The sequence below is a fragment of the Rhinolophus ferrumequinum genome, chromosome 9 (assembly GCF_004115265.2).
Source record: "Rhinolophus ferrumequinum isolate MPI-CBG mRhiFer1 chromosome 9, mRhiFer1_v1.p, whole genome shotgun sequence".
Lineage (NCBI taxonomy): Eukaryota > Metazoa > Chordata > Mammalia > Chiroptera > Rhinolophidae > Rhinolophus > Rhinolophus ferrumequinum.
Window position 1 is genome coordinate 14,960,705 of NC_046292.1, and position 27,673 is coordinate 14,988,377.

The 27,673-nt window shown below is 56.9% G+C and overlaps 1 protein-coding gene across 2 annotated transcripts; it reads right to left on the reverse strand.

Moving 5' to 3' along the window:
• Positions 1-171: 171 nt before the first annotated feature.
• On the reverse strand, positions 172-27,673 carry WNT4 (Wnt family member 4). 2 transcript variants are annotated; one of them, XM_033115803.1, is made up of 5 exons: positions 21,886-22,002; positions 12,736-12,971; positions 4,016-4,147; positions 3,785-3,927; positions 172-3,135 (listed from the first exon to the last, which is right to left on the reverse strand). In XM_033115803.1, the coding sequence occupies exons 1-5, from the start codon at positions 21,918-21,920 to the stop codon at positions 2,668-2,670; spliced, it is 1,014 nt and encodes a 337-aa protein (XP_032971694.1). In that variant the 5' UTR covers positions 21,921-22,002; the 3' UTR covers positions 172-2,667. The 2 variants fall into 2 exon arrangements, with proteins under 2 accessions (XP_032971694.1, XP_032971693.1); XM_033115802.1 differs by lacking the exon at positions 21,886-22,002 and adding an exon at positions 27,384-27,673 and having other exon boundaries at positions 2,591-3,135.

Consider the following 27,673-nt stretch of genomic DNA (forward strand, 5'->3'; position numbering starts at 1 on the left):
CAGGTGGCTCCTTTCCTCCTGGCCATCAGGCCAGTTGTTCAGAAGGAAAGAGAGCAAAGAAAGTCCCCATATCTAGAGTTTGCTATTGTTTTTCTGCTTTTCTCATATCCTTTCCCAAGTCTCTCTCCTTCCTCTTCTACAAAACAGCCACAATTGCAAGATAAAGAAATAATCATTTTATTGTGCATCAGACTATTTCGTGGGGATGTCACAATGGCAAGGAGCCTAGTATAAAAACTGGAGGATGGGGTGAGGCAGCAGAGGGGGCAGCAGCATCCAGAGCTGGGGCTTCTCCAGCCCAAGGCCTCGGAGGACAGATGTCACCTTTGCCTGGGGCGAGCCTAGTGGGAGACGGTTTGGGGCAGGACTTGGACCCCCGGCCCGCTTCCAGAGTGGGTGGGCTAAGTCGGGCCTGGACTGGTTCTTCCTCTTTCTTAGGGACAGTTTGGAGAAGGATGTGTACAAGGAAGCCCCATTTTCCCGCGGCTGTGGGTCCCTTTTGCCTTTGTGCTGGGGGCGGTGGTGGTAGGGCTGGGCAGAGGTGCCGAGAGCCTAGTCTGCTTCACCGAGGTTATACCCTTGAGAACCCAGGAGGATCGGCTTTGAGGTGCCCCCCGGCAGGCGGAAAGGTGAAGCCCACGAATGAGCACAAGACCCTCTCACCTCTTCCTGAGGGCAGTGTCCTTAAAACCACCCTTCAGCCTGGATCTACTATTCCCCTGGCTCTGGGGACAGGACTTGAAGGTGGGAGAGAGTGGCTCAGCCCTGTCTCTGGAGGGAGAGGGGTGTCCACTGCTTCCTTTGTCTGGGTCTAGCCGTGCCAGTGAGGGATAGTACTTCCGCTGGCTCTGAGCAGACAGCTGAACAGAGCCCGCCAGAGGAGCAGTGAGCCCAGCTGGGCAGCTGCGGGGACACTTAGTCGGCTCAGCTTTCATCCACATCAGAGCCTGCCTGCCCCAAGATTATCCCCACATTTGAATGTGGCTCCAGCATCTCACTTGGTTTTGGCCTCCTTGGGTGGACATTGAGCAGAGAGCTTGGCTGGAGGCCAAGGGTGTTGACCTTCTCTTCCTGAGGGAGCCGACACCAGGAGGCACCACAGGGCGTGGAGGGGAGCTTCTCCAGGCCGGCGCCTGCATTCTGAATCTGGGATTTTGAATTCAGACACTGAGCCCTGGAGCCAAGAGCTTGGGGTCTGAGAACCTCCAGTGGGGATCCCAGAGCTCAAGACCTCAAACTTGGAGCCTAGAGCCCCAGTGCGGAGCAGCCTGGAGACTGGGCTGACAGCAAGTTCCTCCAGGGGTTGGGAGCCCACCCTAGAGGCAGTTGGGTCAGGCCAGGTCTTGCTGTGTGCTTGTCTTGCTCACAGACGTTCCGGCTGGACTCCTGACAGCTTGGCTGGTAGGCAGGGCCAGGCCCTCCATGGTGGTGCCAACGCCAGTACCCATGGTACCCAGGGGCCAGGGTGCCTCCAGCTGTCCACCTTGCCCTCAGAGCCTGCTCTGCCCTCAGGAACCACATGGGCTCCAGCTCAGCCTGCCGCCTGTGCCTCCAGCTGCCTCACGGCCCCTCTGCCTCGAGCCAGAGCCCCCTTCCCAGACTCAGGCTCAAGGAGACCTGCAGTTTCTGGGCCTTTGGGTACAGGAGCCTTGGCTGGAGGGCTCTGCTTGGGCCTCTGTATCTAGCTTGCTCTGCGACCTGGCTGGCATGGCCCCCTCTGCTGTAAAATGGGCACAAAAGCATCCCTGTCTTGTCCATCACCCAGTGAGATGGCCCCAGACAGGGCCTAAAACGTAGTATTTGCTCAGTAAATTTGGTTGAGTGAAGTAACGGTTGGGAGAGGGCTTTTTCACTCAGCCCTTTCCTCAGTGTGTGTGCGAGTGATTTCCATTCTTCGTTTCACGGAGGAGCAGCACGGTGGGGAGACTCACACGGGGGCGTCACGGCAAAGGCCCAGCTGCGCCCTCTGAACCAGGATGATAGCCTGTAGTCCTGGCCGGGAGGGACCAGGGAGCGGGGGCTTTCCCTCTATGAGGGGGCGGCCGGGCAGGCTGGGCTCTGGGCTGGAACTCTAGCCTTCTCTTGCCTTCATCTCACCTGCTCTTCCTGCCCGGAAGGTCCCACAGAAATTGAACCTCCAGCTGCTCATGGAGGGCTGAAATTCCCCCTTTGCCCTTGACCTGGCACCTGCCCGTTCCCTTTCCAGGGGGGCTTGAGAAGACAAGGCTACCGGGCTGAAGCTGCCGGGGTTCGTGTGTGTGTGGGTGCAGCTCCCATCAAAATGGCAGCGGTCCCCCCCTTCTCTAGCTGGCAGGGTCAGTAGGCAGGGTGCTGTAACACTCCTGTTACCCACTTGAAGTCTCCAAGTAGAAAAACGGATACAGATAACAACGGAGTGGTCAGCAGCAGCCACATGTGGACAGCCAGAAGCATGAGCACAGTCCCTTTGGTCAGTGGCAGCCACGAAGGCCCAGGCGTCAGCGAGACCCTAGTTGGTGCCCTTGGGGTCACCTGCCTGGTTTCAGTAATAAATAACATGAGGACCCAAAAACCAAACCAAAACAAAAAATATAACCAGTATCTTTTGGGGTAGGTGGTGGGGGACTGTTTAAATTATCGGCCTTCCCCGGGCCACTGGGTGGTTGCTGGGCGCAGGCGGGGCGGCAGTCACCGGCACGTGTGCAGCTCCACCAGCCGCTGGCACTGCCGGCACTTGACGAAGCAGCACCAGTGGAATTTGCAGCTGCAGCGCTCAGCCAGCTCCACCTGTGCTGTGTGGAAGCCACGGCCACAGCACAGCAGCTCGCAGCCGTCGATGGCCTTGGACGTCTTGTTGCACGTGCGGCCCCTTGTGCCCAGCACGCCGCTGCGTATGTCCTGCTCGCAGAAGTCTGGGCTGGGCTCCAAGTACACCAGGTCCTCGTCTGTGTGTGGCTTGAACTGCGCGTTGCGTGGCACCAGCGCCCTGGAGGAGCCCACACGGCGTGGCTCCACCTCGGTGGCGCCGTCAAACTTCTCCTTCAGTGCGTGGCCCACCTGACGGAAGGGTGGCACCGCTCGCCAGCATGTCTTTACCTCGCAGGAGCCTGACACCCCGTGGCACTTGCATTCCACCCGCATGTGTGTCAGGATGGCCTGCAGAGGACAGAGAACAACAAATGTCAGGGGAGGTTGGGGTGGGGCCGCTGGGGGCGAGGCAGCGAGGGCATGGGTGCGGGGGAACCACAGAAGTGGAGAAAGATGTACCACCATGCTTCCTCTGTATAAAGCACCTACTGTATATTGTGGTAGGTTGCTGCGCTGTGTTGGGGAACTTGCAATTGATGGAGGAGAGACATTTTAAAGGAAAGTGGCATATGAAACTGACACGTGACAGGATGGGAGAGAACACGGCTGCATTGAATGTGCACAGGAACCTTGAAGAGTAGGTATTAGAAGGCAGGTGATTTCCTAATAACGGACATGATCTTGGTGGTGACACGGAGAAGGGGTGTACGTGAGACAAAGAGGGATGGAGACACATGTACATCAATCCATGAGGGTGAGGTTGTGTCGGGGGTCGTGTGTGCTGAGCAGGGGCCTCTCATACTTGTATGACACCCGTTCTCGTCTGCTTCTCCATCCGGCTGCCCCGTACCCCACTGGCTGCCAGGTGTCTGTCTGGTGCTGGTGAGAGCCTGGACGATGTTTTCCGAGTAGCATGTGGATGAGAGAGTGTTCTGGGGACCTTGCCGAGCCCGCCCCTGCCCCGGTGGTGATGGTGGCAGAAGCAGTGCCACACTACCTTCCTGCCGGCCTCGTTGTTGTGGAGGTTCATGAGAGCCCGGCTGGACGAGGCCCCCTTGCTTCTCTCCCGCACGTCCACGAATGACTGTGAGAAGGCCACTCCGTAGGCGATATTGTCCGAGCATCCTGACCACTGGAAGCCTGGGGTGCAGGGAGCAAAGGGAACCACGGGTGAGTGAGGGCCAGGCCCCTGCCCTCCCACTCACACCTCCCCACCTCCTGCACTTACCCTGTGGGCTGACCCCGTGTACTGTCCGGTCACAGCCACACTTTTCTAGCTCCCCACTGCTGCATGCTCGTGTCACCGCAAAGGCCACACCTGCTGAAGAGATGGCGTACACGAAGGCCGCCTCCCGAGTCCCTGTGGGAGGCAGAGGGAGGGCAGGGCTGGGTCCCATGCTCCTCCCCGGACCCGCCTTTTCAGAGGGGTGGGCTGTGTGGGACCTGAATGATGGAGGACCACGGAGAGAGCAGGGCAAGCTAACTCCTGTGGGCCAGGGATGACACCGTGCTGGTGCTGTCACTGCACGGGTGCTAAATACACTCACTCCACATCAGCCACTGCTCTACGTCTGCACATGTGTTGGGCATTTCATCCTAACAGCACCCGTAAGGTCTGTACTGGACTGTTATCCCATTTTACAGAGAGGTTTCTCTACTTGTCCGCCGTCATACAGTGCGTGGTTGAGCAGGCAGGCAGTCCAGCTTCAGCTACTGTTGGGTACTGTTCTCACCACCCCTCTGGAGGGTTAGTGATGGTCACACCATTTTTGGGAGACTTGACAGGCTCAAAGAGGTGAACTGACTTCCCAAGACGACAGAGCTGTGAAGTAGCAGGGCTGGACGGCCAGCCCACGTCTGGCTTCCTCTACAAACCAGTATTTTGTGTGTGTTTATTCCCCAGCCAGTCCCCCTGGGCTCTGAGGGGTCCCCCCACCTTAGGATCCTGCCCCAGCCCTTCCTGCTGAGGCTGGGCTCACTTCTGAGACCAGCTTATTTCCTAATCCCTTTTTAGAGTAAATTGTAATCACAATGGCCCCTACTGTTTACCACGACCACTGCTGATGAGGGCATGCCCTCTGCCACGGGGAGCCTTTATCTGTGCCCATTTCACAGATGGTGCAGTGCAGGTCTGGGGAGGGGAAGTGATTTGGCCCCAGTCAGCCAGCGAGGAAGTGCTAGAACCAGGGCTCCAACACAGGTCTGTGGGACTGTCTCTGCCTGTTCTTTCCTTTTCTCCACGACTGCTCAGTGGTGCTATTTTGGTGCCTGCCCTCGTCCCCTTCCTGAATGGGTGTTTTTATCCTCCTAGGAACTGTGCCTCAGGGGGTGTAGCTTCTGTGGAGCGTCTTTCTGGGGGTGTGGGTGGGGGGAGGGAGGTGTGTGTGTGTGTGTGTGTGTGTGTGTGTATGTGTGTGCTGCGTGTGTGCATGGCTGGCTGGGAGTGTGACCAGACAAGCCCTGCTCCTCTCCTGGGCCCTGTGAGGGCCTCTGTGTGCCCGTGACTGTCCTTCTGTCTCTTGCTGGAGTGTCGGTGTCCGCAGGAGTGGAGGGGGCAGGTTTTGGCCCCGTGGTTGGCAATTACCTCTGTGACACCCAGGCCTGTGCTCTCGGCTGCCCTGGGGAGCAGTCTCCGTGGTCAGACAGAAACAATCACCTCCTCTGTGCCCGTGTCTGTGGACGGGCAGCAGAAAACGCTGAGCTCTGGGGTGGGGGCAGCTCAGGCCCCTGATGGCTCAGGACACTCTGTTCTTGGTTCGGCCCCTGAGCCTGGGGAGACTGCCCACTGCCCACCGTCCACTGCCCACCATCTGCCCTGGCCTGGCCATTTTGGGCCTGCATCAGGGGGCTTGGCTGGGGCCACGGGGGCCTCGACAGCCTGAGATGGAATCTTCTCCAAGTTAATCGAGGTTAATAGCAGGATCATGTTGGTTGGTTTTGCGCTGTGGCCGCCCAAAGAGAGACGACTTTAGTTTCTGGTATTTCTGGTATTTCCAGGCCTGAACCAGCACAATTCTTTGCCCCAAAGACCAAGGGGGAAGGGAGAGCAGGAGATAGGGCCACGGGCCCCAGCTCTTGGCCTGGCTTGGGCCTTTCTTCCCTGCTTCTCCAGGCTCTCAGGCAGCCCTGCCCACCCCACGCTCTGGCCTCACCTCGCCCTTGGGTGCTCATGGCCCTGGGGTGGAGGGTGTCCAGTGACGTTGCTCAGGGAGACCCCTGCCTCATTCCCCAAAGCAGCATCCATCTGCCAGACCCCAGGTCCCCCTTGCCCTGGCCTCAGGAATAAGGAGGCTTGGGTTTTCTCAGCTTGGGACTGGGCCTGAAGACAGAGGTTCTGGAAGGAATATAATAATAAAAAGAGCTAAAGCGTATAGAGCACTGTCTAAGCACTTTACATAATTTATATAATCTTCACAACAACCCTGTGAAGTAGAGACTTTTAACCCTCATTTTACAGATGAGGAAACCGAGGCACTGAGTGGTGAAGCGACTTGTCCAACAATACCCAGCCGGGAAGTGGGAGAGCCAAAATTTGAACTCAGGTAGGCTGGCTCCGAAGCTTTCATCTTTGACGTTATCCTGCCTCACGGAGCCCAGAGCCCCAGGAACATACATGCAGACCGTCTCTTCCCATCACGTGTGTGAAGCCAAGAAGGACTTCCCTAGGTCTGTCCTAAATCTCACGTGCTGTAGGAGAAGCCCATTTCCTTTTGTGGGTTCTTTACTTGGGGGTGGTGAGTAGTTGGCCTCTGTGCTCAGTATAGGAGGCCTCAGAAGTCCAGGAGAATATGGCCAAGCCACCAGGCCCCTAAAGCCGATGGCAGCAGCTCCTCCAGCCTTTTCTAACTGGCCCTGGGTCCCAGCCCTTTGACTCCAGTGCTGTGGGCCCTCCAGGCTCCTCCCCTCTGCCTGGGTGCTCAGGCTGGAGCCTTGCTCACTAGTGGGGTACCTGGCAGAGACTGCTGAGACAGAAAAAGGATTGTGCGCCTGGGAGTGTAGCAGAAGAGAGTTCCCCAGTGACATGGTAGATAACGGCTCCCTGGTCAGGGGTTTGCCTGCTCCAGCTGCAGGAGGAAGACAGTCCTGGCTTTGTCCTCCTGGGACAGCAGAGCCAGCCGAGAGTAAGACGGACTCTCTCTAAGGTGCCAGCAGCCGCCCTGCAACCTTCTGCCTTTGCCATCAAGCCATCTGCCCATCCCACACCCTACTCTTCCTGCTTTTTCTCCTTCCCAGAGCAACTCCTTCCCCAGCTCCATTGGTCTCACTCCTGTGCATCCTCTGGGTCCCGCCTCAATGCCATCTTTTCCAGGTGCTAAGGCTTCCTGGGGCTGGGAGTTCAGCGTTGTCATATGGATCCAGCAATAGCTTCCCTTTCTGAGAGTGCCGGGGCCCATGTGTAGGCTGCCTGAGGCTCATGGCAACCTCAGCAACCGGCTCTGCTCTATGGAGGAAAAAGTGAGGCTCGGTGGCTTGTCTGGGGTCCCCCAGCCAGTCAGTGGCTACGAGGGAACTGGAACAAGGCCTATGTGACTCAAGGCCCATGCTCTTCTGAGCACATCACGTGCGAAGTGTCTCCCAGACGTTGAAAGGAAGGACATTCGAGCAGGAAGGAGTGTTTGGAGGAGGACCAGCTGAGGCTGAGTTGGTCTGGAAAGGAAGCCATGGGCATGGTGATCCCCTGGGCACCAGGCGGGTGTCCTGGTGGAAGTGCCATTCCCAGCATAACTCACATGTTTCCAAAGCAGACTCAGCGGGAGTCCTAGGGAGGTGAGGCAGGGCAGGCAGTCTTCTCTGAGAAAGACATTATTCGCCATCCTCTCCCCTTCCCTGCCCCCAGCCTGCCTTTCCAGTTTCCTTTGCTCTCTTATTTGCAAAAGCTCACCTTCTCTTGAAACCACCTCCAGGAAGCCTCTTTGGATTTAAGAGATGATGTAGGATAGGACAGGGGGAAGAGAAAAGGCTTCGGAGCTGGACAAAGCCGTGTTAAGACTCTTACTAGTGGCATGACCTTCCTCTATGAGCCTCATTTTCCCAACTCAAAATGGGGGGAAATCCAGCTACCCAGCCGGCCAGACCCTGTCACTTCTCCCGCATTCGCTCTGCAGCCCCTCACCCCCCCGCACCGCCCCCACCATTACAGATTTGCTTTCACTGGCCTGCCTGCCCCTCGCAGTCAGAAATCGGGCCGCAGATTGTTTTGTCTTCTAAGTGTCTTGTGTGTGTGGCCTCTGCCGTCAGACTGGAAGCACCTGGGGCCAGGCTGTCCCTCATACTTCTCCTCTGGCCCCCCCAGCACCCAGCACAGGGCTGGGCACAGAGTGGGCCCCTCGCAGCTACTTGGAGACAGGTGGGTGTTGAGAAAGAGCGCAGACGCTCACCAGGCAGGCCTGAGATCTGCCACTTCCTGGACGTGTGATTTCAGCTTTCTTGTCCGTAGAATGGGGCTGGTCCCCATTCGGTGGTTCTGGAAATCTAACGAGGTCAAGTATAGAACGTGCTTAGTCTAGTCCCTGGCACACAGTAGGCAATCGAAACATATGGCTCTGGTGAGAATTATTGCTGGGTGATTAATGCCATTTTATTCATTTGCTAACAACCAGTCGGGCCTATACACTCTGAGGGCCAATCAGTTGACCATGTCGTTACCACTTAGACTAAAAGCATCCTTTGGGCAGAGACTCTTTCTCCCTTTTGCTGTCTCACCAAACATTTATTGATCACCTGCTGTGAGCTAGGCCCTATGCTAACACACTAGGGCTACCCAGGGAGTTGGTCCTCGAGGAACTCCCAGTGGCAGAGTGTCTCTGGGGCAACGCCCCCCATATATTATCTGATGGCGCCAAAAGGCTGGCCTAAGAGGTCCCTCAGAAGGAAGGGACGTTCTCACCCTCGTTGGGTCCAACGTGGTGCCAATACTGAGGACAAAGATGAGAATACAGGTTTTAGTGGGTCATTTACTTCGGAAATGCAGCCCGATGGTACAGTCCGTAAGGTGTCCTAGATGACGGGAGACACGCAGGGAGTGCAGAGATGGGCCCCGTTTTGAAGCCTCACTGTGCTACAGCAGCCAGGGCACCACATCCCCTCCCAACCATGGCAGACAGAGCCTGAAGGAGCCTCAGGGCTCATGGAGTCCCTTTCTCAGGACAGGAACTTGATCAAGGTCACAGAGTGAGATGCAAAGAGGCAGGGAGAGGCCCGCTGCTGTCTATGGATGGAGGGAAACAGGGCGGAGCAGAGTCTGCCTGCCTTGCCCACCTCTCTGGTCCTGCTCAGGCCAGCCCCCTCTCAGGCCCCAGCACATCCTGCTCATGGCCACCTTTGACCTTTGCCAGACTATGGCCTCTCCCTTCCATCCTCAAATCCTGTTCATTCATTCCACAAATATTTGTCAGTTACCTAGTGGGTGCAGGTGCTACTCTAGGCATTGGGATCAAGCAGTGACTAAAAGGCAGAGGCCATCCCATGTCGGGCCCGTAATACTTGCTCAGCCAAGAACTGCCACCTGCCCCATTCTTTGCTGCCCCACACACCAATTTTACTGAATTTCTGGTAGATTTTTCAGCCTAGAGCACAGTTTGGCCTAACTTACACATTGTCCTCATTGGTGACCATTCTTTCCCCGTGTGTCCTCTGGGTCCCGCCTCAATGCCTCAGAAGCAGGTGGCCTCCACTTCTTGGCGGGGGTGGGAGTACAGAGTTAGAGGCCGGGAGACCTCGGGCAATGCTGGAAGTAAGAGAGCTGCCCTTCTCGTGTCGGGGGTCTCTGTGGGCACCAGTCAGGCCCTTCAGAGGCATCGCCTCTGAATCCTGACGGGGGTCCCAGGAGGTTGGTCCTGGGATTGTCCCCACTTTAAAGGGAGCAGGACACGGGGCTAGGAGAGGAAAGAACCTTGCCCAAGATCTCACAGCCAAGAGTTGGCAGGACCTAGAGCTGTGTGTGTGACCACCCTCTGTTTGCTGAGCCCCTTTCTCAGCTGTGAAATGGGACCAATACTACACACTTGCAGAATGGTCATCAGGGTGATCTGAGGGGACAGAGCACAGGAGGCCCTCGATAAACGAGGGCTCCCCGCTGTGGGGCAGATCTCCAAGCTTTGGCTTCTTCTGTGTCTGAGGTCATGACCCCAGACAGGCAGCTCATGAATGCGGGTACTGGCCAACCCCCCCAAGCCCCAAAGCTAGGGGCTGCGAGCGAGGCCTGCCCAGACTGGCTGCTGCTGCTGCCGCCGCCACCCCAAGAGACAGCAGCTGGTGATGACGGACAGCTCTTCAGGGTTTACACTGAGTGCTGCCACAAATTACGTCACTGAATCTTCATGCTAACCCTACGAGGAAAGCACACCTGCCTGTCTCACTGACAGGTGAGGATACCGCGGCTTGGAGGAGTGCGTCACTCGCTCAGTCAAGGTCATGCTTGCCCCTGCTCTCCCTACAGCTGCCTCGTGAACCCCTGCGCCTGCTGAGAGCAGTACTTTGGCCCCGGAATGGACAAATCCCTTCTCTTCTTGTTCAGTGGAGACAAATTAAGACTTTTCCCAGAGGAGTTTTACTAGGGAAGAAAATGAAAAATCCAGAAGTGCAGAGATGAATGGATGGGAAGAGCTCAGAGGCCTCCAAACACGCCTGCCCAGTGGGGGAGGGGACCTTGACTCAGCTCCCAGGGGACCGGACACTTGACCAAGCCACTTCAATGGTAGTTTCCAGCCGAGCCCGGTAAGGTTCTCAGTGTCTTCCCAAACTCCCTGAGCCAAGGCTGGGCCCTCCTTACTTCCTGCCACATGCACAGGTAAGGGAGGCCCTTCTCGATGGGGTCCCTCACTGGCTTCAGGCCAGCACTGACCCATGCCTGCCTTCCTTTTCCCCTTCCGGTCCTTGCCCCGACTTGCTTTCTGTCATTGGAAGACATCCATGCACTGTCTCCTCCATGCCAGGCTCTACCCCGTGCTGGGGAACCGGTAAATGCGATGTGACCCTTACCTTGGAAGAGGTTAAGGTTGAGGGATAGCAGGATGGGTGTGAGGGAGACAGGCATCGCAGTGCCGTCTAACAGGTGTAATGAAAGCCAACCGTGCACACCAACCGTTTAGATAAAAGTGTGCATGTGTGGATTGAGAGAGAGAGAAATTGATAAGGCAAACGGGTTAAAACGTGAATCTAGGTAAAGAGTATATGGCAATTCTCTGTACTATGTTGCAACTTTTCTGTAAGTTTGCAATTGTTTCAAAACAAAAAAATTACCAAAAAAAAAAAAAAAAAAAAATGGGAGGTGTGAACCCCAGCATGAACATGAACAAAGGGCTTAGGAGCCCAGAGGAAAAAGCAAACCACCTTCTTGTGGGAGCTGGGAAGACCTGCTGAGTTGGTGGAGAAAGATGGTTGGGTGTTTGGGGTGGAGGATGCAGCATGTGCAAAGGCAGGGGCGTGTGAGAGGGCCTGGCACCTGAAACCTACTGATCTACCCACCCGTCCATCTAAAACACCTACTGTGTGTGAGGAGCGTCCCGTGCTCAGGGTCTATTATTTGAGCCTAGTCCCTGGGCCGCATCCAACAGGTAGCCTGGCCCCCGGCAGTGGCACCATTATCCACTACCAGGTCCCTTGCTGGGTCTCTGCTTCTTCTCTGGAGCAGCAACGTTCAGTAATGCCAAGCAAGATCGTGCCTTGTTGGCCTCTGCCAGCTCCCAGGAGAATGGCTTCCAAATTTCTATCACAGTTGGTTTCCAACAATATCCAAATGCTTTGCCACAAGCTCAGCGGCCCCAGTGGTCCAGGACCACAGGTGCCAAGACAAAGGTTGGCCCAGGCAATGCCTTCTGGCTGCCCGAGCAAGTCAAAGAGCTCCGTGGACTGTTGGTGGCTTGGGAGTGTCAGTTTCGTGCCCAGGAAGTAGAAAAAGAGGCAGCTGGTTTAGAGCACTTCCTCGAGGGCAGTGGCTTGACCTGGTGACCCCTCAAGGAATCTTCTGAGTTGCATGGAACATTCTTTATGCCCTGGCCCACCTTCCTTTGGCTTAATGCCTTCTCATATTTTTGGTCTCAGCTGAGGGCTTACGTTCTTGAGAAAGCTTTCTCTGAGCTCCAGCCGTGGCCAGGGGAGGGGTCCAGCCTTGTGCTCCCAAGTCTCCCCGTCCCCTCCATCGCAGTGTTTTCTCATCATGGGTCAGAGCAACACCCTGGAGCTGGACTGCCTGGGTTCGAGTCCTGGCCGTGCCCCTCTCTAGTTCTGTGACTTTGGGCAGTGACCTAACCTCTGTGTGCCTCAGTTTCTTCTTTTGTAACATGGAAGCCTGTCCCAAAGAGCCAGATGAATCAAAACCCTTTGAAGAGTGTCTGGTCCCTACTTAGCACTATTGGTGCGCAAAGCACTGCCCTACTGAGCTGTGGTTGTGGAGAGCCCAGGAGGACAGGAGCCAGCGCTGCTTGTCCCTGGGTCTCAGCACGGGACATGGTGAAGCTGTCCATCTGATTCATCAAAGGTACACACTAATGAGATGGGCTCAAGCACGAGGCTGGGTGCTGAGGTAAAACAGTACAGGGCGGGGGTCTGGTGCCCAGGTCTGAATTCGGACTGTGTTTACCCTCTGAGAAGCCTGGGCATCTCCATCCTTTCCCCTGTCTGAGCCTCGCTTTCCTCCTCTCTAACACGGCTGGTAGCTCCAGGACTGCAGACGCTGCACAGCACAGAGGACAGCAGCCTCCTCTGCTGGCCCTCCCACCCCGAACTCCCGCCCACCTGGATCCCACCCTCTCCCAGCATCTCCACCTGCAGCCTTAGGCCCTCGCTGGATTCGGGTGCCGTTTTTGATAAACGACCAAATAGTCCGGTCACTCACGAGCATGGATTCCCCACCCAAGGACACGGTGGTCTCTTCTGGGGTCCACAGGCTGAGGGCCCACACCCTGGCGCCACTGGCCCCCCCAGCACCCCTATGAGTCCCTCCCTCACCTTGCGTCACCACTTTGCCGAAGACAGGCAGGGAGTCGAGTGTGGAACAGTTCCAGCGCCGGTTCCGGAACTGGTACTGGCACTCCTCGATGGCCAGCTGGGCGCCGCGGCGCACTGAGTCCATCACCTCCAGGTTCCGCTTGCACATCTGCACCTGCCTCTGGATCAGGCCCTTGAGCTTCTCGCACGTCTCCTCCTCCGAGATGCTTCCCACCGAGGACAGCTTGGCCAGGTACCTGGGAGAGGATGGTGGGGGTGGAATGAGATGCAGAGTCCCCTGCCTCCTCTTTGCAGTCCCAGGACGAGGCCATGCCCAGCCAAGTCGGGGAACCGACTGGTCCCAGTGTGGGTCCTGGCTGTCAGCTTCTGTCTGGATCCGGTGACAGGCCCTCTTGCCCGGCTCTAGGGGCTGGAGGGGACACGTGCTGTCTTAGACAAGGAGGCTTCTGCCGAAGCAACCAAAGCAGGCAGAGCCCCCCTGGGGTCCCTCTCTGCCCTGGGTGACGCCTGTCCCGGTGTCTGTGCCCTGATCTTACCCCAGCCCCAGCCCCTGGGCTCTGACCCCTTCATGTCGAGATGCCGTCTAGCTGGGAGTGCCTGGTGTTTCTCTTTCCCCAACCCCAGGCAGGGACCCCATTGACCTAAGCCTGTCTTCTGGCTGCAAAGCCAGGGTCCTCACTGCCAGCCACGTCCCAGGGCCACCACCGGATGCAGACTAGCATGAGTGCTGCAGTACGTGGGGATTGGGCAATGAGGGCAGTGAGGGCTGGGGGGCTGGGGGCACTGGGCATAGTCAGCACGCGAGCAGTGGCATGTGTGCCCTGCTCTCTCCTCAGAGCCTTGAGTTTTTATAGCCCGAAGATGGGCCAATAATGCTGGCTCCACCTCGGAGGGTCTTGGCAGCTCTGGGACCAGGCACATGTGGGGAGAAGGGGCTTTCATGAGTCCATTTCAGTGGAGGACAGGGGACAGCACCACTGTTCATCGAACATGTACTACTGTGTTTCCCCCAAAATAAGACCTACCCCGAAAATAAGCCCCACCCTGAAAATAAGCCCCAGTTAAGATCGTCAGCCAGACGGACGCATATCGTACGTTATGACGATGTTCCAGAAGAAGATGATATGACTATATTTGAATAAATGTAGATTGCTGTACATGAAAAAATAAGACATCTCCTGAAAATATGCCCTAATGCATCTTTTGGAGCAAAAATTAATAAAAGACCCGGTCTTATTTTCGGGAAACACGGTATGTGCTATGCACACTGGTAGACACTTCATCCTGGGGCATCCTCACCCCAAATCTATGAGGTGATGATTATGCCCATTTTATGGGTTCCAAAGTGAAGGCTAAGAGGGTGACATGCCCAAGGTGACACAGATAGCAAGTGCGAGAGCCAAGCCTCAAACCCCTTTGAACCCAAGGCCCTTCCTGCTGTCTGTCCTCCTCCACAGCGGGTGAGGGGCTCAGGAAGGCTCTGTTTCATCTAACAACAGACAGTTGTGTCCTGGGAGGAGGCAAGGGGGCCAGGAGCAACATACAAAATAATTCCTAGGGAAGGAGATCTTGTAAAGAAGTCCCTCTCTCAAGGGAAGGAGGCAGGCATTAACTGAGCACCTACTAAGTGCCAGGTATGTTTCAGAGAGGTGAAATGACCGGCTCAAGGTTACCCGGCTTGTAAATGTGGACCTGGATTGGAGCCCAGGTCTGGATGTCCCCATGACATGCGCGGTAACCACTGCCTCAGCCTGTCCGCCCCAGCCCCCTGCACTGCCATGTCCCTGGCACATAGTAGGTGCACAGGTGGCAGCCTAATGGTGGGAGGAGAGCTGAATGGTGATTCTGGAAAGCCTCTTCTCCTTTCCCTGCCTCCCTTCCCCACCTGCTCAGTAGGAGATGCATCTGCTCACCTCCCTGAGCAGGGCTGCCCGGGGCTGCCTTCCAGGTTCTTGGGGGACCAGCAGAGCACAGAGAACCACAGACTGAAGGAATGTTCCTGACAGGGGGTCTGGTGCAGACCCCTCATTTTATAGGTGAGCACAGAGAGTTTCTCCCAGGAGGAAACTCAAACCCTGGCTGCACCCTCAGATCTTGCTCAGATCAGGGGCTCTGAACAAGACAGCCAGTGTCCTGCTTCCCCCGTCTGTACAGTGAACCACGACCTCCGGCCCCCAACAAGGAGCTTCGCCAGCAAACCTGGTGGGCGGGGGGCTTTTGAGGGGGTGGAGGCAAAGATACTGTTGCATCCTATAAGGGAAGCCGCACAGATTTCTTGTCCTAAGAAGGATCACAGGGAAAGGTCACGGTCTCTGGGACTCAGTTTTCTCATCTGTAATGTGGGGAAGACACCACTGGCTCTGGCTAAGTCAAGAACTGTTATCAGAGGCAAAAGGGATGTTGTGTGTGAAAGATGGTCTGACACGAGCCTGAGCCAATGGGGCAAGAACTCAACGTTTGTTTGAAGGAGGGAACAAATGGATGGTGACCAAATAGAAAAGTACACAGAAAGCCCTATTAAAATATGGGGAAATTTTATGGTGATGATAATAAAAATAGTGAACTCTTATAGAACTTAGGGAGGACTGGGCTAAGGACTTTACTTACGTTATTCATTTATCCTCTCGGCAAGCCAGTGAACCCTCGTTTTATAGAGGAGGAAACCGAGGCACAGACAGGTTAATCTGCCTTATGTGCAAGATCTCACAGCTAAAGAGGCGGAGCCAGGGCTTGAAACTAGTTTCGCCTGACTTCAAAGCCTTTGGTAGAGACAATGTTCTTCTATGCGGCTCAAGGACTAGAATTGGGTAGAAGCTGCTGAGAGCTGGGTTCGTTCAACCTAAGGATGACAGCCAAGGTGCAGTTAGGTGGCTGCCTGCTGGTCGCTGAGCTCTCCATCCCCGGAGGTGTGCAAGCAGCAGCTGGATTCTATTTGTCAGGCATGTGGATTGGACCAGAGTGATGGTTCTCAAATCTGGCTGTGCATCGAGACATTTGTGGGTGTGTTGAAAGCACAGGTGCCTGGGCCCCACTCCAGGTGGGCATCTGGGCTTTTAACACGTTCCCAGGAGCAGCTGTGAAGCCAGGCTGGCATTGGCCTGCAGGGCACTTTAGCAGAAGCTCTTGGGTAACCAGGGGTGGTGTTTTCCTTCTCAGCCCGAGGGAGATCTGATTCTGGGACCCACTTCCCTCACGGTGGCATCAGCCCCCTGGCTGTGGGGCTTGAGTCTGGTTTTCTTTATCTGGAAATGGAGATAATGGTTCCTATCCCGCAGGGCTGCCGTGAGAAATTAATGTGATTTGATGTGGCTGGTGCATCTGGCTCTGAGCTGTGCATATTGTGGGTGAGCCGTAGGTGTGAGGATCTCTCCCTTCCCTGACAGCACCGGCAAGTGGGAGGTGGGTGGTCTGGGGCTGAAGCAGGCCCCCTCACTCTCCCTGCGTTCCTTGCCTCCTGGAGGCCTCCCTGTCTTCTTTACCAGGTTCTGCCTAGGGGACGCTCAGAGACTGGTAATGTCCAGGCAGAAGCCTGTGCCTCTCAGAGGGAGACAGGGCAATGAGATGGTTGTGGGGCCACGGGAGGGTGCGTCTGGGACGTGAGGGGGCCACTTGGTTCCTCAGTCCTACGTGGGTGCTCCCTGCCTCTGCCAGCTGAGGGACAGGGTCCCCTGTGGAGCTAGGCCACCTGGTGATCTTGGCCTGCAGGGGGCGCCAAGAGCCCAGCTACTGGCTGTGGGCCAGGTCCACGTTTGGGAGGCCACCGGTGAGGGGACAAGAAGTTGGGCCTCAAGTTCTTGGATCCTTTCCTGCTTAGACCCAAGGTTGGCCTCTTGGAGAAGGGTGGGGGCCCCTATGTCCTCTGTGACATGGGGGCACAGAGCTGGCCTGTCCCCATCTCAGCCTATGGTCCCTCTGTGTCCAGCCAAGTGTCCACACAGGGCTGTGCTAGGTCCTGGCTTCTGGTGAAGGTAGGTGTTGAAGGGCAGGGGATCCCTGGGGAGGGGAAGTAGGCTGGGGAGTCCCGGCTGAGCTACCAACCCACTGTGTGACCTTGGACAAGTCCCCGCCCCTGTCTCCTCATGGGTACAATAAACCAGTGGGTCTCTGTGGCCTTTCCCACTCTCAGTCGGTAGTGCTCCTTCTACTGAGTGGGATGGGGGTGGGGATCCAAGCCTCGAGGGCCTCCTGACCCCATGCCAGGCTGATAGGTGGAGCTCTTGCCATTGGACGAGGAATGAGGTGGACTGAAGGGGCCTCCCAAGCCCTCTCCCCTAGGCTCAGAGCTCAACGAGGGGAGATGAGCTGAAATAACAGTAGTAGGGATTTAGGGGTGAGCTGATGGGCTGCCATGGCCGTGAGTCACTGGGACAGCTTCCAGGAAGAAGCTGAGAAACCTCTTCCGCTGAGGAGTGGCCCTGCCCCCACGGCTGGCACCAATGCCCACCACCCCCAACCCCTGCCTTCATCTGGCCCAGCAGCTGTCCCCTTCCATGCCACAGGAGGCACAGCCCCACCCCCACCCCAGTTCTCCCAGAGCCCAGGTCTTGCCTGGGAAGGGCTGGGTGCCAAAGCTGGAAACGGAGCTGGAAATGAAGTGGAGAGAGTTAGGGTCCCAGGCATCACAGGCTGTTCCCCCAGCACTGCTTGGTTGTTAAGGTATCCTTAGGGTGTCTGGTCTCATTTTACAGATAAACAAACTGAGTCCTAGAGAGGTGGAGTGATTCATCCAAAGGCACACAGCTAGCGAGTGGTAAAGCTGGAATGCAAACTCAGCTCTGACTAGGAACTCTCTTTCCCCTGTACCTTGGTCGTGGATCTGCCCTGTTTGACAGCTGCAAGGGGGCTGATGCCACCCTCAGTGTCACGTCCAGCCTGGGGCCTCCTCAGTGCCTAGCACAGGGTGTGGCACGTAGAAAGCGTTTAATAAAAACTTGCATGGTGAACAGAGGGCTACGGCCTGACTAGGCCCCCTCTGCTCACCTCCTGGCAGAGTACTCAGGGCAAGGAAGAGCGGTGGTGGGAGGCGGTGAGGGAGGGAAATGGGGGCTGCCTTTGCTTTTCATTCTGCCGAGGGCTTGGAGAGCCTTATGGGCTAGGTCCAAGTGGTCCTGGGGACCTCATGAAGCCCCTCTCAGCACCCTAGGGTGGCTCAACCTTTCCCCCAGAGACATGCATGCCACTTGCTGATCTTGGAGCTGGGCCGGGCTCAAATATCGACTGCACAAGCCATTTCTGGGGGAGACAGAGAGCCTGGGCATGTTCAGTGTTGGCTGCCGCTGGGCTGGGCTGGCCTCTGGAAGGCCTCGACCATCCCCGCTTCTTCTCCTGTTCTGGTTGCATTGCCCTAATTTAGCCCTCTTCCTGCCACTGCTGAGTACAGGCTTAGCAATTTGCCACCTGCTGCCTCGGCCACCAGGACCGTAGCCACAGCCGTGCCATCGATCAGGTTACCCCCACCAGCCCAGGCCACCCCGGCTGCTGCCGCCAGCCAGCTCGTGCCCCATCTTCTCAAACGGGGGCTGCAGGTCCTTTAGGCTCCTCCCAGAAGGCCCTCCCCATGCCCGGCCCATGCCTGCAGCCTGCAAGGCCGGAGGGCCCTGGCCCTGCCCGGGAGATCAGATCCTCTCGGCCACCTGCTGTTTTCATTAGAAACTAAAATTAGCTGGGCTTGTCCCAAGCTTTTCCAGGTTTGCTTGCTTTTTAAAAAAAATATACAAATTCCTAGAGGAAAATCCGCACCTCTCTGACTCCTCCCAGGCTCTTCCTCTGTGAGTCCAGAGAAGAGGGGACGGGAAATAGCTGGAGCGTTTGGGAGGCCAAGCAGATCAGTGTCATGGGTCCTGGCCCCGCGGGTGTCCAGGTGGGGGCTGGGACGCTGGCCCAGTCCTCTCTGCCCCCTCCCTCTGGCCTCCCTGCCTGCTTGGGCCACATTTAGAGCCTCCTCAGGAGCGGTCCTGCCTGTGACACCAGGGAGGAGGAAGGCCAAGCGGCTGGGAGGAAGGAGGAACCGGAAGGAGTGCCTGCTGAACAGCGAGCGCCTTGGGAGCCATGGGGCTGGGGGAACGCAAGCGTCACACAGAGCCCACCTACAACCATGTCCTCATGAGGGGTGGGGAGTGCCTGGCTCCCCAAGATCAGACCCCGGGTGTTCAGACCTTTGCACGTTTCTGTATCCCTGGTTTTAGTATCCTGCTGTGCTCTTCCCCCGTGTCTCCAAGACATGCTAGGCAGTGTGGCACACTGTGCAAGGGAGATGGACAGACTGGGTCAGAATCCCATCTCTGTGTTAACTGCAGGCAAATTAGTCAACATCACTGAGCCTCAGTGTCTTCATCTATAGAATGGGTAGAATATAGTTCTTGCTTCAGGAGGCTTAAATGAATTAAAGGTTCACATAGTAGGCGCGCTTCCCCTGTTGCCAACATTATTATACTATCACCATTACTAAGCTGTTTGCCATCATTGTAATATCATCACCGCCATCTCAAAGCCTCTTCATAGCCCTTTGAGCTGGACCCCCTGCTGTACCCGACTGGTTCTACTCATTTGTCTTCTTTGCTTGGCTCCGTCAGCTCTCTTAGACCTGGGTTCCCAGCCCTTTTGTTTCATCCGAACAAACCTAGGGAAGGACACACTCCCACAGGGAACAGTGGGTTGCTTCAGCCTCGATCCCAACTGCAGACTTTTGACAGAATCTCCAGACGGAGTACAGAGAGTTAGAGAACTTGTTTCCTGCTGCTTCTGGCCCATCAGATGGACCCTCCAAAGACCCGCAGTACGAGAGATGGGATTCAGGGGACACTACTGTTAGGGGCTGGGGAGCGGGGGACACTGGCGTGAGGGGAGCAGGGACAGTGGGCACCCAGGACCAGCTCAGGTGTGCCAAGGGGACTTGGAAACCATGTGTGGGCCTAGATGACTGGAAGAGAGGGACCTTAGGTCCCCTGTCACTTGTGCTCTTTAAACAATAGTCACTTGCTTTCGTTTATCCTTATTGTAACCATGTAGGGTGGGCCAGGTGGAGGTGGGTATCATCCCCTCTATTTTACAGATGAGGAAACTGAGGCACAGAGACATACGTTCAAGGCCATGTAGCCAGTCAGGGGTGGTCAGGATTTGAAAACAGGTCATTCTGGCTCCTAAGCCTGGGCTGGCTGACCAGGCTTCAAATAGGGCCCAGGGTACTGAGGGCATAATAATTTGGCACCAGTGGACAATGATCTGTGGGAGGTGGCTTCATTTTTCCACTGATGAGACTTTCCAGAGCCCCGTGTCTTTTCTGAACTCCAGCAAAGGGGTCTGGGCTGCTTTTAGGAGTGAGGCGTCCTGGGGAGGGACGCCTGGACAGTGTCTGGGCCTGTGGTTTCTGCAGCTTCTGGGGCCATGGAAGGAGTTGCTGCCACTGGCCTGAAACCCCTGGGGGGCGGCCGGTGAGGAGTGGCCAGGCTTGGAGACACTCATAGTGGTTGTGGGGTATGGGTGCTGACTTTGTCCCACCTTCTTCCCAATTTTCTCATAACCCTAGAGTTCTCAGTGCCCAAGTCTAGTTCTCTTTGCCCCAAGTGCATTTCCTCAGTTGGGGGGAAATGATGGCGTCCTCCGGAGCCCAAGTCCCCACTCCTGCACCCCTTCTTCCTGTACCCTGCGATGCCGCCTAGCTCCCTTTACTCACCATCCTCAGAAGATTCAGCACCCCCATTTCCTGTTTCTTGGCTTCCCAGTTTCCATTACTTTCACTACCCTGGTTTCCTAGCTCCCTACATTTCATTCTGGAGGGCACCATGCCCCCCACTTCCTGTTTGGGATGCTCCCCATTTCCCATATTGTAGTATTTGTTCCCTGGGGGAGCTGGTAGCTGACTCAGGGGCAGGAAGTGACCGCCCAGACCTAAGCCTGGATGGCCCCAGAGATGTGTCAAAAGGTAGGAATTTTCCTTCTCTCCTGGGGCACGTGTGGTTGTGGAGTGAATGGGTGTCAAACTTAGGGCACCTCCTGACCTTGTCTTGTCCTCGAATTTGCCAGCAGAGAGCTTCTCCCTCGAAAAGACCTACCCAACTCTTGTCCCCAGAGAGACTTTCTTGCTTTTATAGCCATCGAACCATTGAACTGTCCTCCCTAGTTCCACTGAGGCAGCCCTGGAGGTGGGGAACGAAAAGGCATGGGTGAAACCCCGGCTGTGCTGTCGGGCCCAGGAGCTGGCTTCCTGGGATGAGGCTAGTGGCACTAGGTTCCTCGTGAGTTCCTTGGCCTTGGTGGATCCCTTCTAAAGGCCCAATCCTGGTAGAACCTATAGCTCACTCCATATCCCCACCCCAACAGGGCACAGGGGAAAACCTTGGTTCCTTCCTTGCTCCAGTTGCTCATCACCTCAAGCGGAGAATGACTGGCTTCAGCCAATGCAGGGGAAGTTCTGGGAAGACAGGAGACCTGGGAGTGAGTTCCAGCTGTACCATACTATGCTGTGTGACCCCAGGTACCTAGCACAGGGCCTGATGGAGTAGGTCTTGATAGGTGTTTGACCTGACTGAGCAGGCACTTCCCCTGCTTGGAGGCTCAGTGTCCCGGGAGGGGTTGAGCTGATAATGTCAGAGCCCCCTCACTCTGATGGCTGTGATTCAGTCCTCTAGGCCTCGGGTGCCAGGACAGCTGGGCATCCTCCACTGACTGGTGAGGAGTATCTCGCTGTCTCCAGCCTTTGGGGAAGAGTTCCTGGGACCCAATCCTGCATGATAGGACTTGCGTGTGAACAGAGTGAAAAATAGGGTCTGAAAGGACCCTTCAGAGTCACAGCAAGGAAAGAGGCCCCGCTAGTCTCATCAGCAATTTCCTGCTGCTTCTCATGGGCCTCTCCAAAGTTCCCTCCTGAACTGTGAGCTGTGGGGAGGTTCCTTCCCTCCCCAACGCATCCCTCCCTCCTTCCATATGCCTCCCTCCCCCTCTCTCTCAGACTGGGTCCCCTCCACTGCGGGGGTTCTGACGTGGCCAGGGAACTTTTAAAACAAAGTTTGGTTTCAAGTTTGCCAGGAGATGGGGGAGGTGGAGAGGGGTTTGGATGGGGAAGAGGAGCTGGTGGGGTCATGGCAGGGACCGATCCTTCTCCTGGGTTTGGCTGAATCACAGAAGAAGCAGTTCAGGACTCAGCGATAAAACCTGGCAACTCCTGTGGAAGTCTGGACAGCAACCATGGGGTCGCAGCTTGGCCTTCCAGCTGTTTGCCGAGCAAACCAGCATCGGCTCTCACAGGCTTATTTGGAGTTGGGGTGACTGGAGGGGCCAATGGTGGGCAGCTGTACCCCCCGTCAGTGGTTCCCTGGCCAACTCTGTGACTGGTTGGCTCAGGCCAAGCCCTTCTTCCCAGAGGGAGGAACAAGAAGAGAGGCTTGGTGCAAATGCTCAGCTTTCCAAATGCACCCACAGGGCCCGAGTTGGGCGAGTTTCAACAGGTTTGGGGAGCACTGTCTTGTCAGATGCTTGCTGAGTTGCTCAATTGCTAATCCAGGGTTGAGGGAAGAAAGTCAAGCCATAGCAGACAGCTGGGTCGTGACTGAGCAAACCCCTCGGGCAGAGCCAGGTCCCGGGGCCCTGTAATAGAGGGTGAGGGGGGAAAAAGCACTTAGACTGGCTCTGAGGGGTGTGCCCTAGCCTGGGAGCTGAGGCCACAGCAGCAGATCTACTGGGTAACAGCCAAACTTCCTGACACCCCCGTTAGCATATCTTAGCATCATCTGAGACTCGGCAGTGGAGGGAGACATCCCTCCTACTTGAGGTCTCTGAAGATGGGGCACCATTTGACCATAACTTCAAACCCTCCGGAGTCAATAAGCCCTTCTTTCTGTCATCCATCAAATACTGACTGAGCACCTACTGCATGTCAGACATGTGCCACGTACTCTGAGGATGCTGAGAGGTGTTTATGCCCCAGCCTCAGTCCCCAGGTGTTTATAATCTTGTAGAAGAAGCAGCCACACCATTGGACTCCAGTTATCTATAGCTACACATACATAATGCAAAACAGTTCTATAGGCAGGGATGAAAACCATGAGATCTGGACACCTGAGAACAAGTCAAGTTCAAGTCCTGTTTCTGATTTGCAGAATGTCCTTGGGAAAGTCACTGCACCTCTGGGCCTAGGAAGTGAGGCTGAAGAGAATATACGCTCCCTCCTCTGAGCGTGGGAGGGGAAGAGCTTGTGCGGTTTTGACAGCATAATCGGTGTGAAAGCGCTTGTAAATCAATGATTCTCAACCAGGGGGGATTTTGGCCCCCTGCGGACATTGGGCAATATCTAGAGACATATTTGGTTGTCACCTGGAGCGGGAGTTGGGGGGGGGTCCTGGCATCTAGTGAGTAGAGGCCAGGGATGCTGCTAAATATCCTACAATGCCCAGGACGAGCCCAGAATTTCAATGTGGTGATTTGAGAAATCCTGGGATAAACTGTAAGGAGCTGTGGCTACGTTAGGGGTGTGACTCAATGCCCAGAGCCAAGGGAAGAGCTCCAAGGGGGTGGCTTTTTACTATTTAGAAGGGATCCTTTTTAGCTGGGGACGAGGGGGACACTTCCTGTGGGAGACAGGGCACACCTTTACCTGTGCAGCCGGCACTGATATCGGGGCTGGCTCTGTGTACTCCTGGCCCAGCACATTGTGCCCAGATTTCCAGGCCTCACTCTGCCAAGGGAGTTACATGCCCCGCTGGGCGAGCAGGCGTGCAGGAGCTTGGCCAGGAGACGCACACCCGTGGAAGTCAGATCCAGTGAGGAACGTGATGCCTTCCCCAGTGGCACGGAAGGGCTCTCCCAGCACCGGCTCCTCAGGCCAGCAGGATTTGCCTGTGAGCCAGGCTGGGCCTCCCTGGCTCTATGAGGCTCTTGGAGGGGCCCTGGTTGAAGAACAGGGAGGTGGCAGCCTAGGATCCTACCTGTGCGGCCTATGTAAGTTCACAGGATCCAGACAGAATTGTTTGGGGTAAATAGGGCTTGAGAGCAGCAACCCAAAGGCCTGTTCTTTCCATCATCCCTATCAACAGGGATATGATTCCCCCATCTCACTGAGAGCAGCCCTCAGCTTCCAGCAGCAGCCATGGCTGCCATTTCCTTCCATGTGCCTGGCGCTATGCTCAGACACTGCACGCATGGCCTTTCTCTTCCCTCACAATCTCCCAAGGATGGGGACCATTTTCCAGATGGGGCTCAGAGAGGTTGACTGTCCTGTCCAAGATCACTCGTCTGGTCAGTGGCAGAACTGGGATGGCACTGCAGGCTATCTGCCGTCCCGGACATCTCGTTCTGAGCCACTCTTCTGGACGACCTTTGCGTGGAGCATGGGCTCGCCGCCCTTGCCTCGTGGGCCTCTGCTGGGTCCCCAGCTCAGTGCACCACTGCCTTCCTCCAGGAAATCGACAGTCATGAAACCTTAGCTTATCTGTTCCCTAACTCTTCCCAGGACTTCCATTTGGGGTTCAGAGCAATCTGCTGGGGACTGTGGCCCAGAGGATGGAACAGGTGCAACCAAGGCCACCCAACATGTGGGGCAGGGCCAGGACTGGAACCCTGTCTCCTGACTCCCAGCACAGCCCCAGTGCGGGGGTGGGGTGAGGTAGGGGGACATTCAGAGACATTTCGGAGCCCAAGTCTGTGGCAGAGTCCAGCCGTCTACCGAAGGACTGTTCTCATCCATCCATCCCTCCCTCCCTCAGTGGTGGGAGCTGCCACAAGCTGTCAACTCGCTCTGGGTGCCAGACACAAGTCTAATCAACAGCTTCCAGCTTCTCTGGGCTTGCCCAGGCCTCAGGCTGTGGAGCTCTCCCAGCTCCAGGCTCCGTCCTGTCCAACAGCTGCACGCAGCGGGACACCTGGCCTGCCTGCCAGGCCACCCGCCCTTCTGAGACAACAGACAGCACCAGCTCTTGCAACAGGCCAGCCAGCCACCGCTGGACTGAAGCCTGACTCCAGGTACTAGAAGGGGAGTGGACAGCCAGGCCTTGACCCTCTGAGAGTGCTGCCAGCCATCCTCGTGGGGCCAGCCCTCCAGCATGGCTCACACTTGAAAACACACGGTGCCGGCCACCATGCCTGCCTGCCCGAAGCTTTTCCTTCTACAGGCTGCTTTTGGGTCAGATCCTTCTGCCATTTACTAGCTAGGTGACTTTGGGCAATGGCCTCTGTGATCCCCAATCTTCTCATCTGTGAAATGGGATTCAGATGTTGTCAGGGTTTAGAGAGCATAGTGGGATCATTATCACCATTATTCTTATTGTCATGATTTTATACCATCCAGGCCAAATCCCGCTCCGTGACTGCTCCAGCTCACACTTAACTCTTTCATCTGACAGCAACAGCATGTACAGTGCCCCACCCATTTGTGGTTTTGCTTTTATCTGGTCTTTCTTTCTAGACCCCAAGCTCCTTGAAGGCCAGGCGGTGACACTGATTTCCCCCACAGCTGGCTCAGTCCCTAGCCTGGGGATGGAGGGTGATAAATATGAGACAAATGACGCAGTCTTGGATGTGCCCAGAGCTCTCTTCTCCATCACGGCCTCTCTAGATGGGGAGGGTCCTGTGAACCCTGTGCCTTCGGCCCTGGGCTACGCAGAGACCCTTGGCTCAAAGCCCGGGGTGGAGCAGGAGTGAGTGGGGTCATCCAGAGATTGCTCCGTGGCAACCTGAACCATCACCGTTGCACAGAACAGGTTTGCCAACCTTGCTTCTCCCTCTAGGCCGCCCTCCTCACCCCACTCCCCACGGCGCCAGCAGGAGAACTGAGCTGTTGGAATTCCCCATGGTTTGTGTGACCCAAAGCTGGGGCTGCCTCCCTGGCTGGGATTTTGGGTTTGGACGAGGCTGAGGGTGGGTGGTGACACCACCTGGGCCACACTGGCTCAACTTTGGGATGGCTCCAGGGAAAGGGGTATGTCACTGCCTGGCAGAGTATCTGGGTTTAGTTCTTAGCTCTGAGTTTGGGCAAGTAGGTCCCCCCTCCTGGGGCCTCAGTTTCCTCATCTATAAACTGATCCAAAACACGAGATGCTCTTGAAGGACTTTCCACTGCGGATGTCGTTCTCTTCCCTGAAGGCCTGGGTCAGACCCTTGAATTGCCACTTCTCTCTTTGCCCTTGGTGCTGGGCAGTTCAGACCCAGTCCTTGCTCTTCCTGAAGCTCAAGCTCAGAGACCCTGGCTCTGAACCAGTGCTTTCAACAGTCAGCTTCAGGGACCTGACTTCTCCAAGTCCAAATCAGTGGCCTTCTTCAGCTTTGCACCCCACGCCCCACTCAGGGGGCTGGTCTGCAGGGGGGCAGTGGGAGGAGGTGGTGGTGTCCTGGTTTCTGTACACTGTGCCACTGCCCCTGAAGTGTTAATCAAATTAAGGCTCCAAGAAAAACAAAAGCTCTGCAGCCACTTCGGGAGGCCTGGGAGTCCTCGCTCAGAACAGCTGGGAGAATTCCACATCACCTCTGTCCCCCAAGCCCTGGGTGGCTGGGACCCCAAAGAACACTCTCCTTCAATCTTGCAGGGCCCCGACTGGCTGCAATGACCTCATAGCAACAGCCATTGGACACTCGGGGCAATTTCATGGGAGATATTTGTTCTTTGGTCTTGATGCAGAGAGAATTTTTTCCTCTCCTGCTGTCTCCATGGAAACCCCAGCTACACTGTTGGCTATCCCCCTTCCCACCTCATGCTTTTCAGATCAATATTGGAGCTTGGCTCCCCACTGGCTGCCCACAGCGGGTCGGGGGCAGCTCTCTGGGCCAGGGTTAAGCCTGGGGCCTGGAGAGTGGTCGCTGGGTGGGGTGGGGGGGGGATGGAGGAGTCCAGGGTCCTCTTGCTTCCTTGTTGACTCACTCGGCCAAGCTCATCCTTTTAGAATCCCCCCATACACCCCCTAGCGAACCTTCTGTCCCTTCAGGGGGAGTACCTTGAGTCGGGCCCTCCTCAAGGAGAAACAGACAGACAGGTCACCAGCGGTCACCACCCCTCCCTCCTTAGGCGAGACACACAGAGGTGGGGGTGCTGTTGTCCTCTTTAAGGGCTAGACAGAGTTTCTTCCTGCCCCAGGGAGAACCAAGGCCGAACGCCAGCCGCGGGCTGTTGGAGGCCCCGCGCGTCCTGGTCCCTTCCCTCCTTCCATCCCTGGCTCCCGCCTCCCCCAGCAGAAACAGGTCCCTGCACGCCTCCAGCCCAGCCCGCAGAGCGGCGCAGCTCCGCACACCTCGGCGCGGGGAGCTCACGCCTGAACTTCTCGGGATTAACCTGCTACTATGACCCAGAGTCCCTGTAACGGGCTTGCTCGGTGACCTGTCAGCCCGGCCTGAGCTGCGCCCCGCGTCCGGCACCCCACCCCTGGCGGCTGCCGCGCGCTCGCACCCCTTGCGCTCTCGAGTGCCCCAGGCCGCCTGTGGGTGCGGACGCCGCCGCCACCCCTGCCGCCTCTGGGCTGGGAACCGGACCCGGACAGGAGGGGTGTCCAGAGGGAGGCCCAGGCGGCGGAGAGCGCGAGCGAGCCTCGCGTCCCGCAGCGGAGACACCTGCCGGGCGCCCCCGCGCCCGCTGCCCCGCGCCGCCTGGCACCGGTCGCTGCCCCCGGGGCCTGCCCCGCCCCACCCCGCTCGGCCCCCGCCCGACTCAGCTCCGTCCCGGCCTGACTTACAGCCAGTTGCTCGCGGCTGCCGAGAAGACGGCGAAGACGAGGAGGCGCAGCGAACGCAGGCACGAGCGGGGACTCATGGTGCCGCCGCGGGCGCCCGGCCCCGGGCAGCGGCAGCGGCGGCGAGGGGCCTCCCGTCGGGGCGGCAGGTGGGCGTCCCACTGGCGGGCTGGGGCGCGGCGCCGGGCGCGGGCCGGGGCGCGCGCGGCGGGGCTCTGCCTCCGTGCCTGCCAGCAGCCCTGCCCGCTGCTGCGCCCGCTGCCCGGCGCGGACCAGACTGTCAGCGCCGCCCC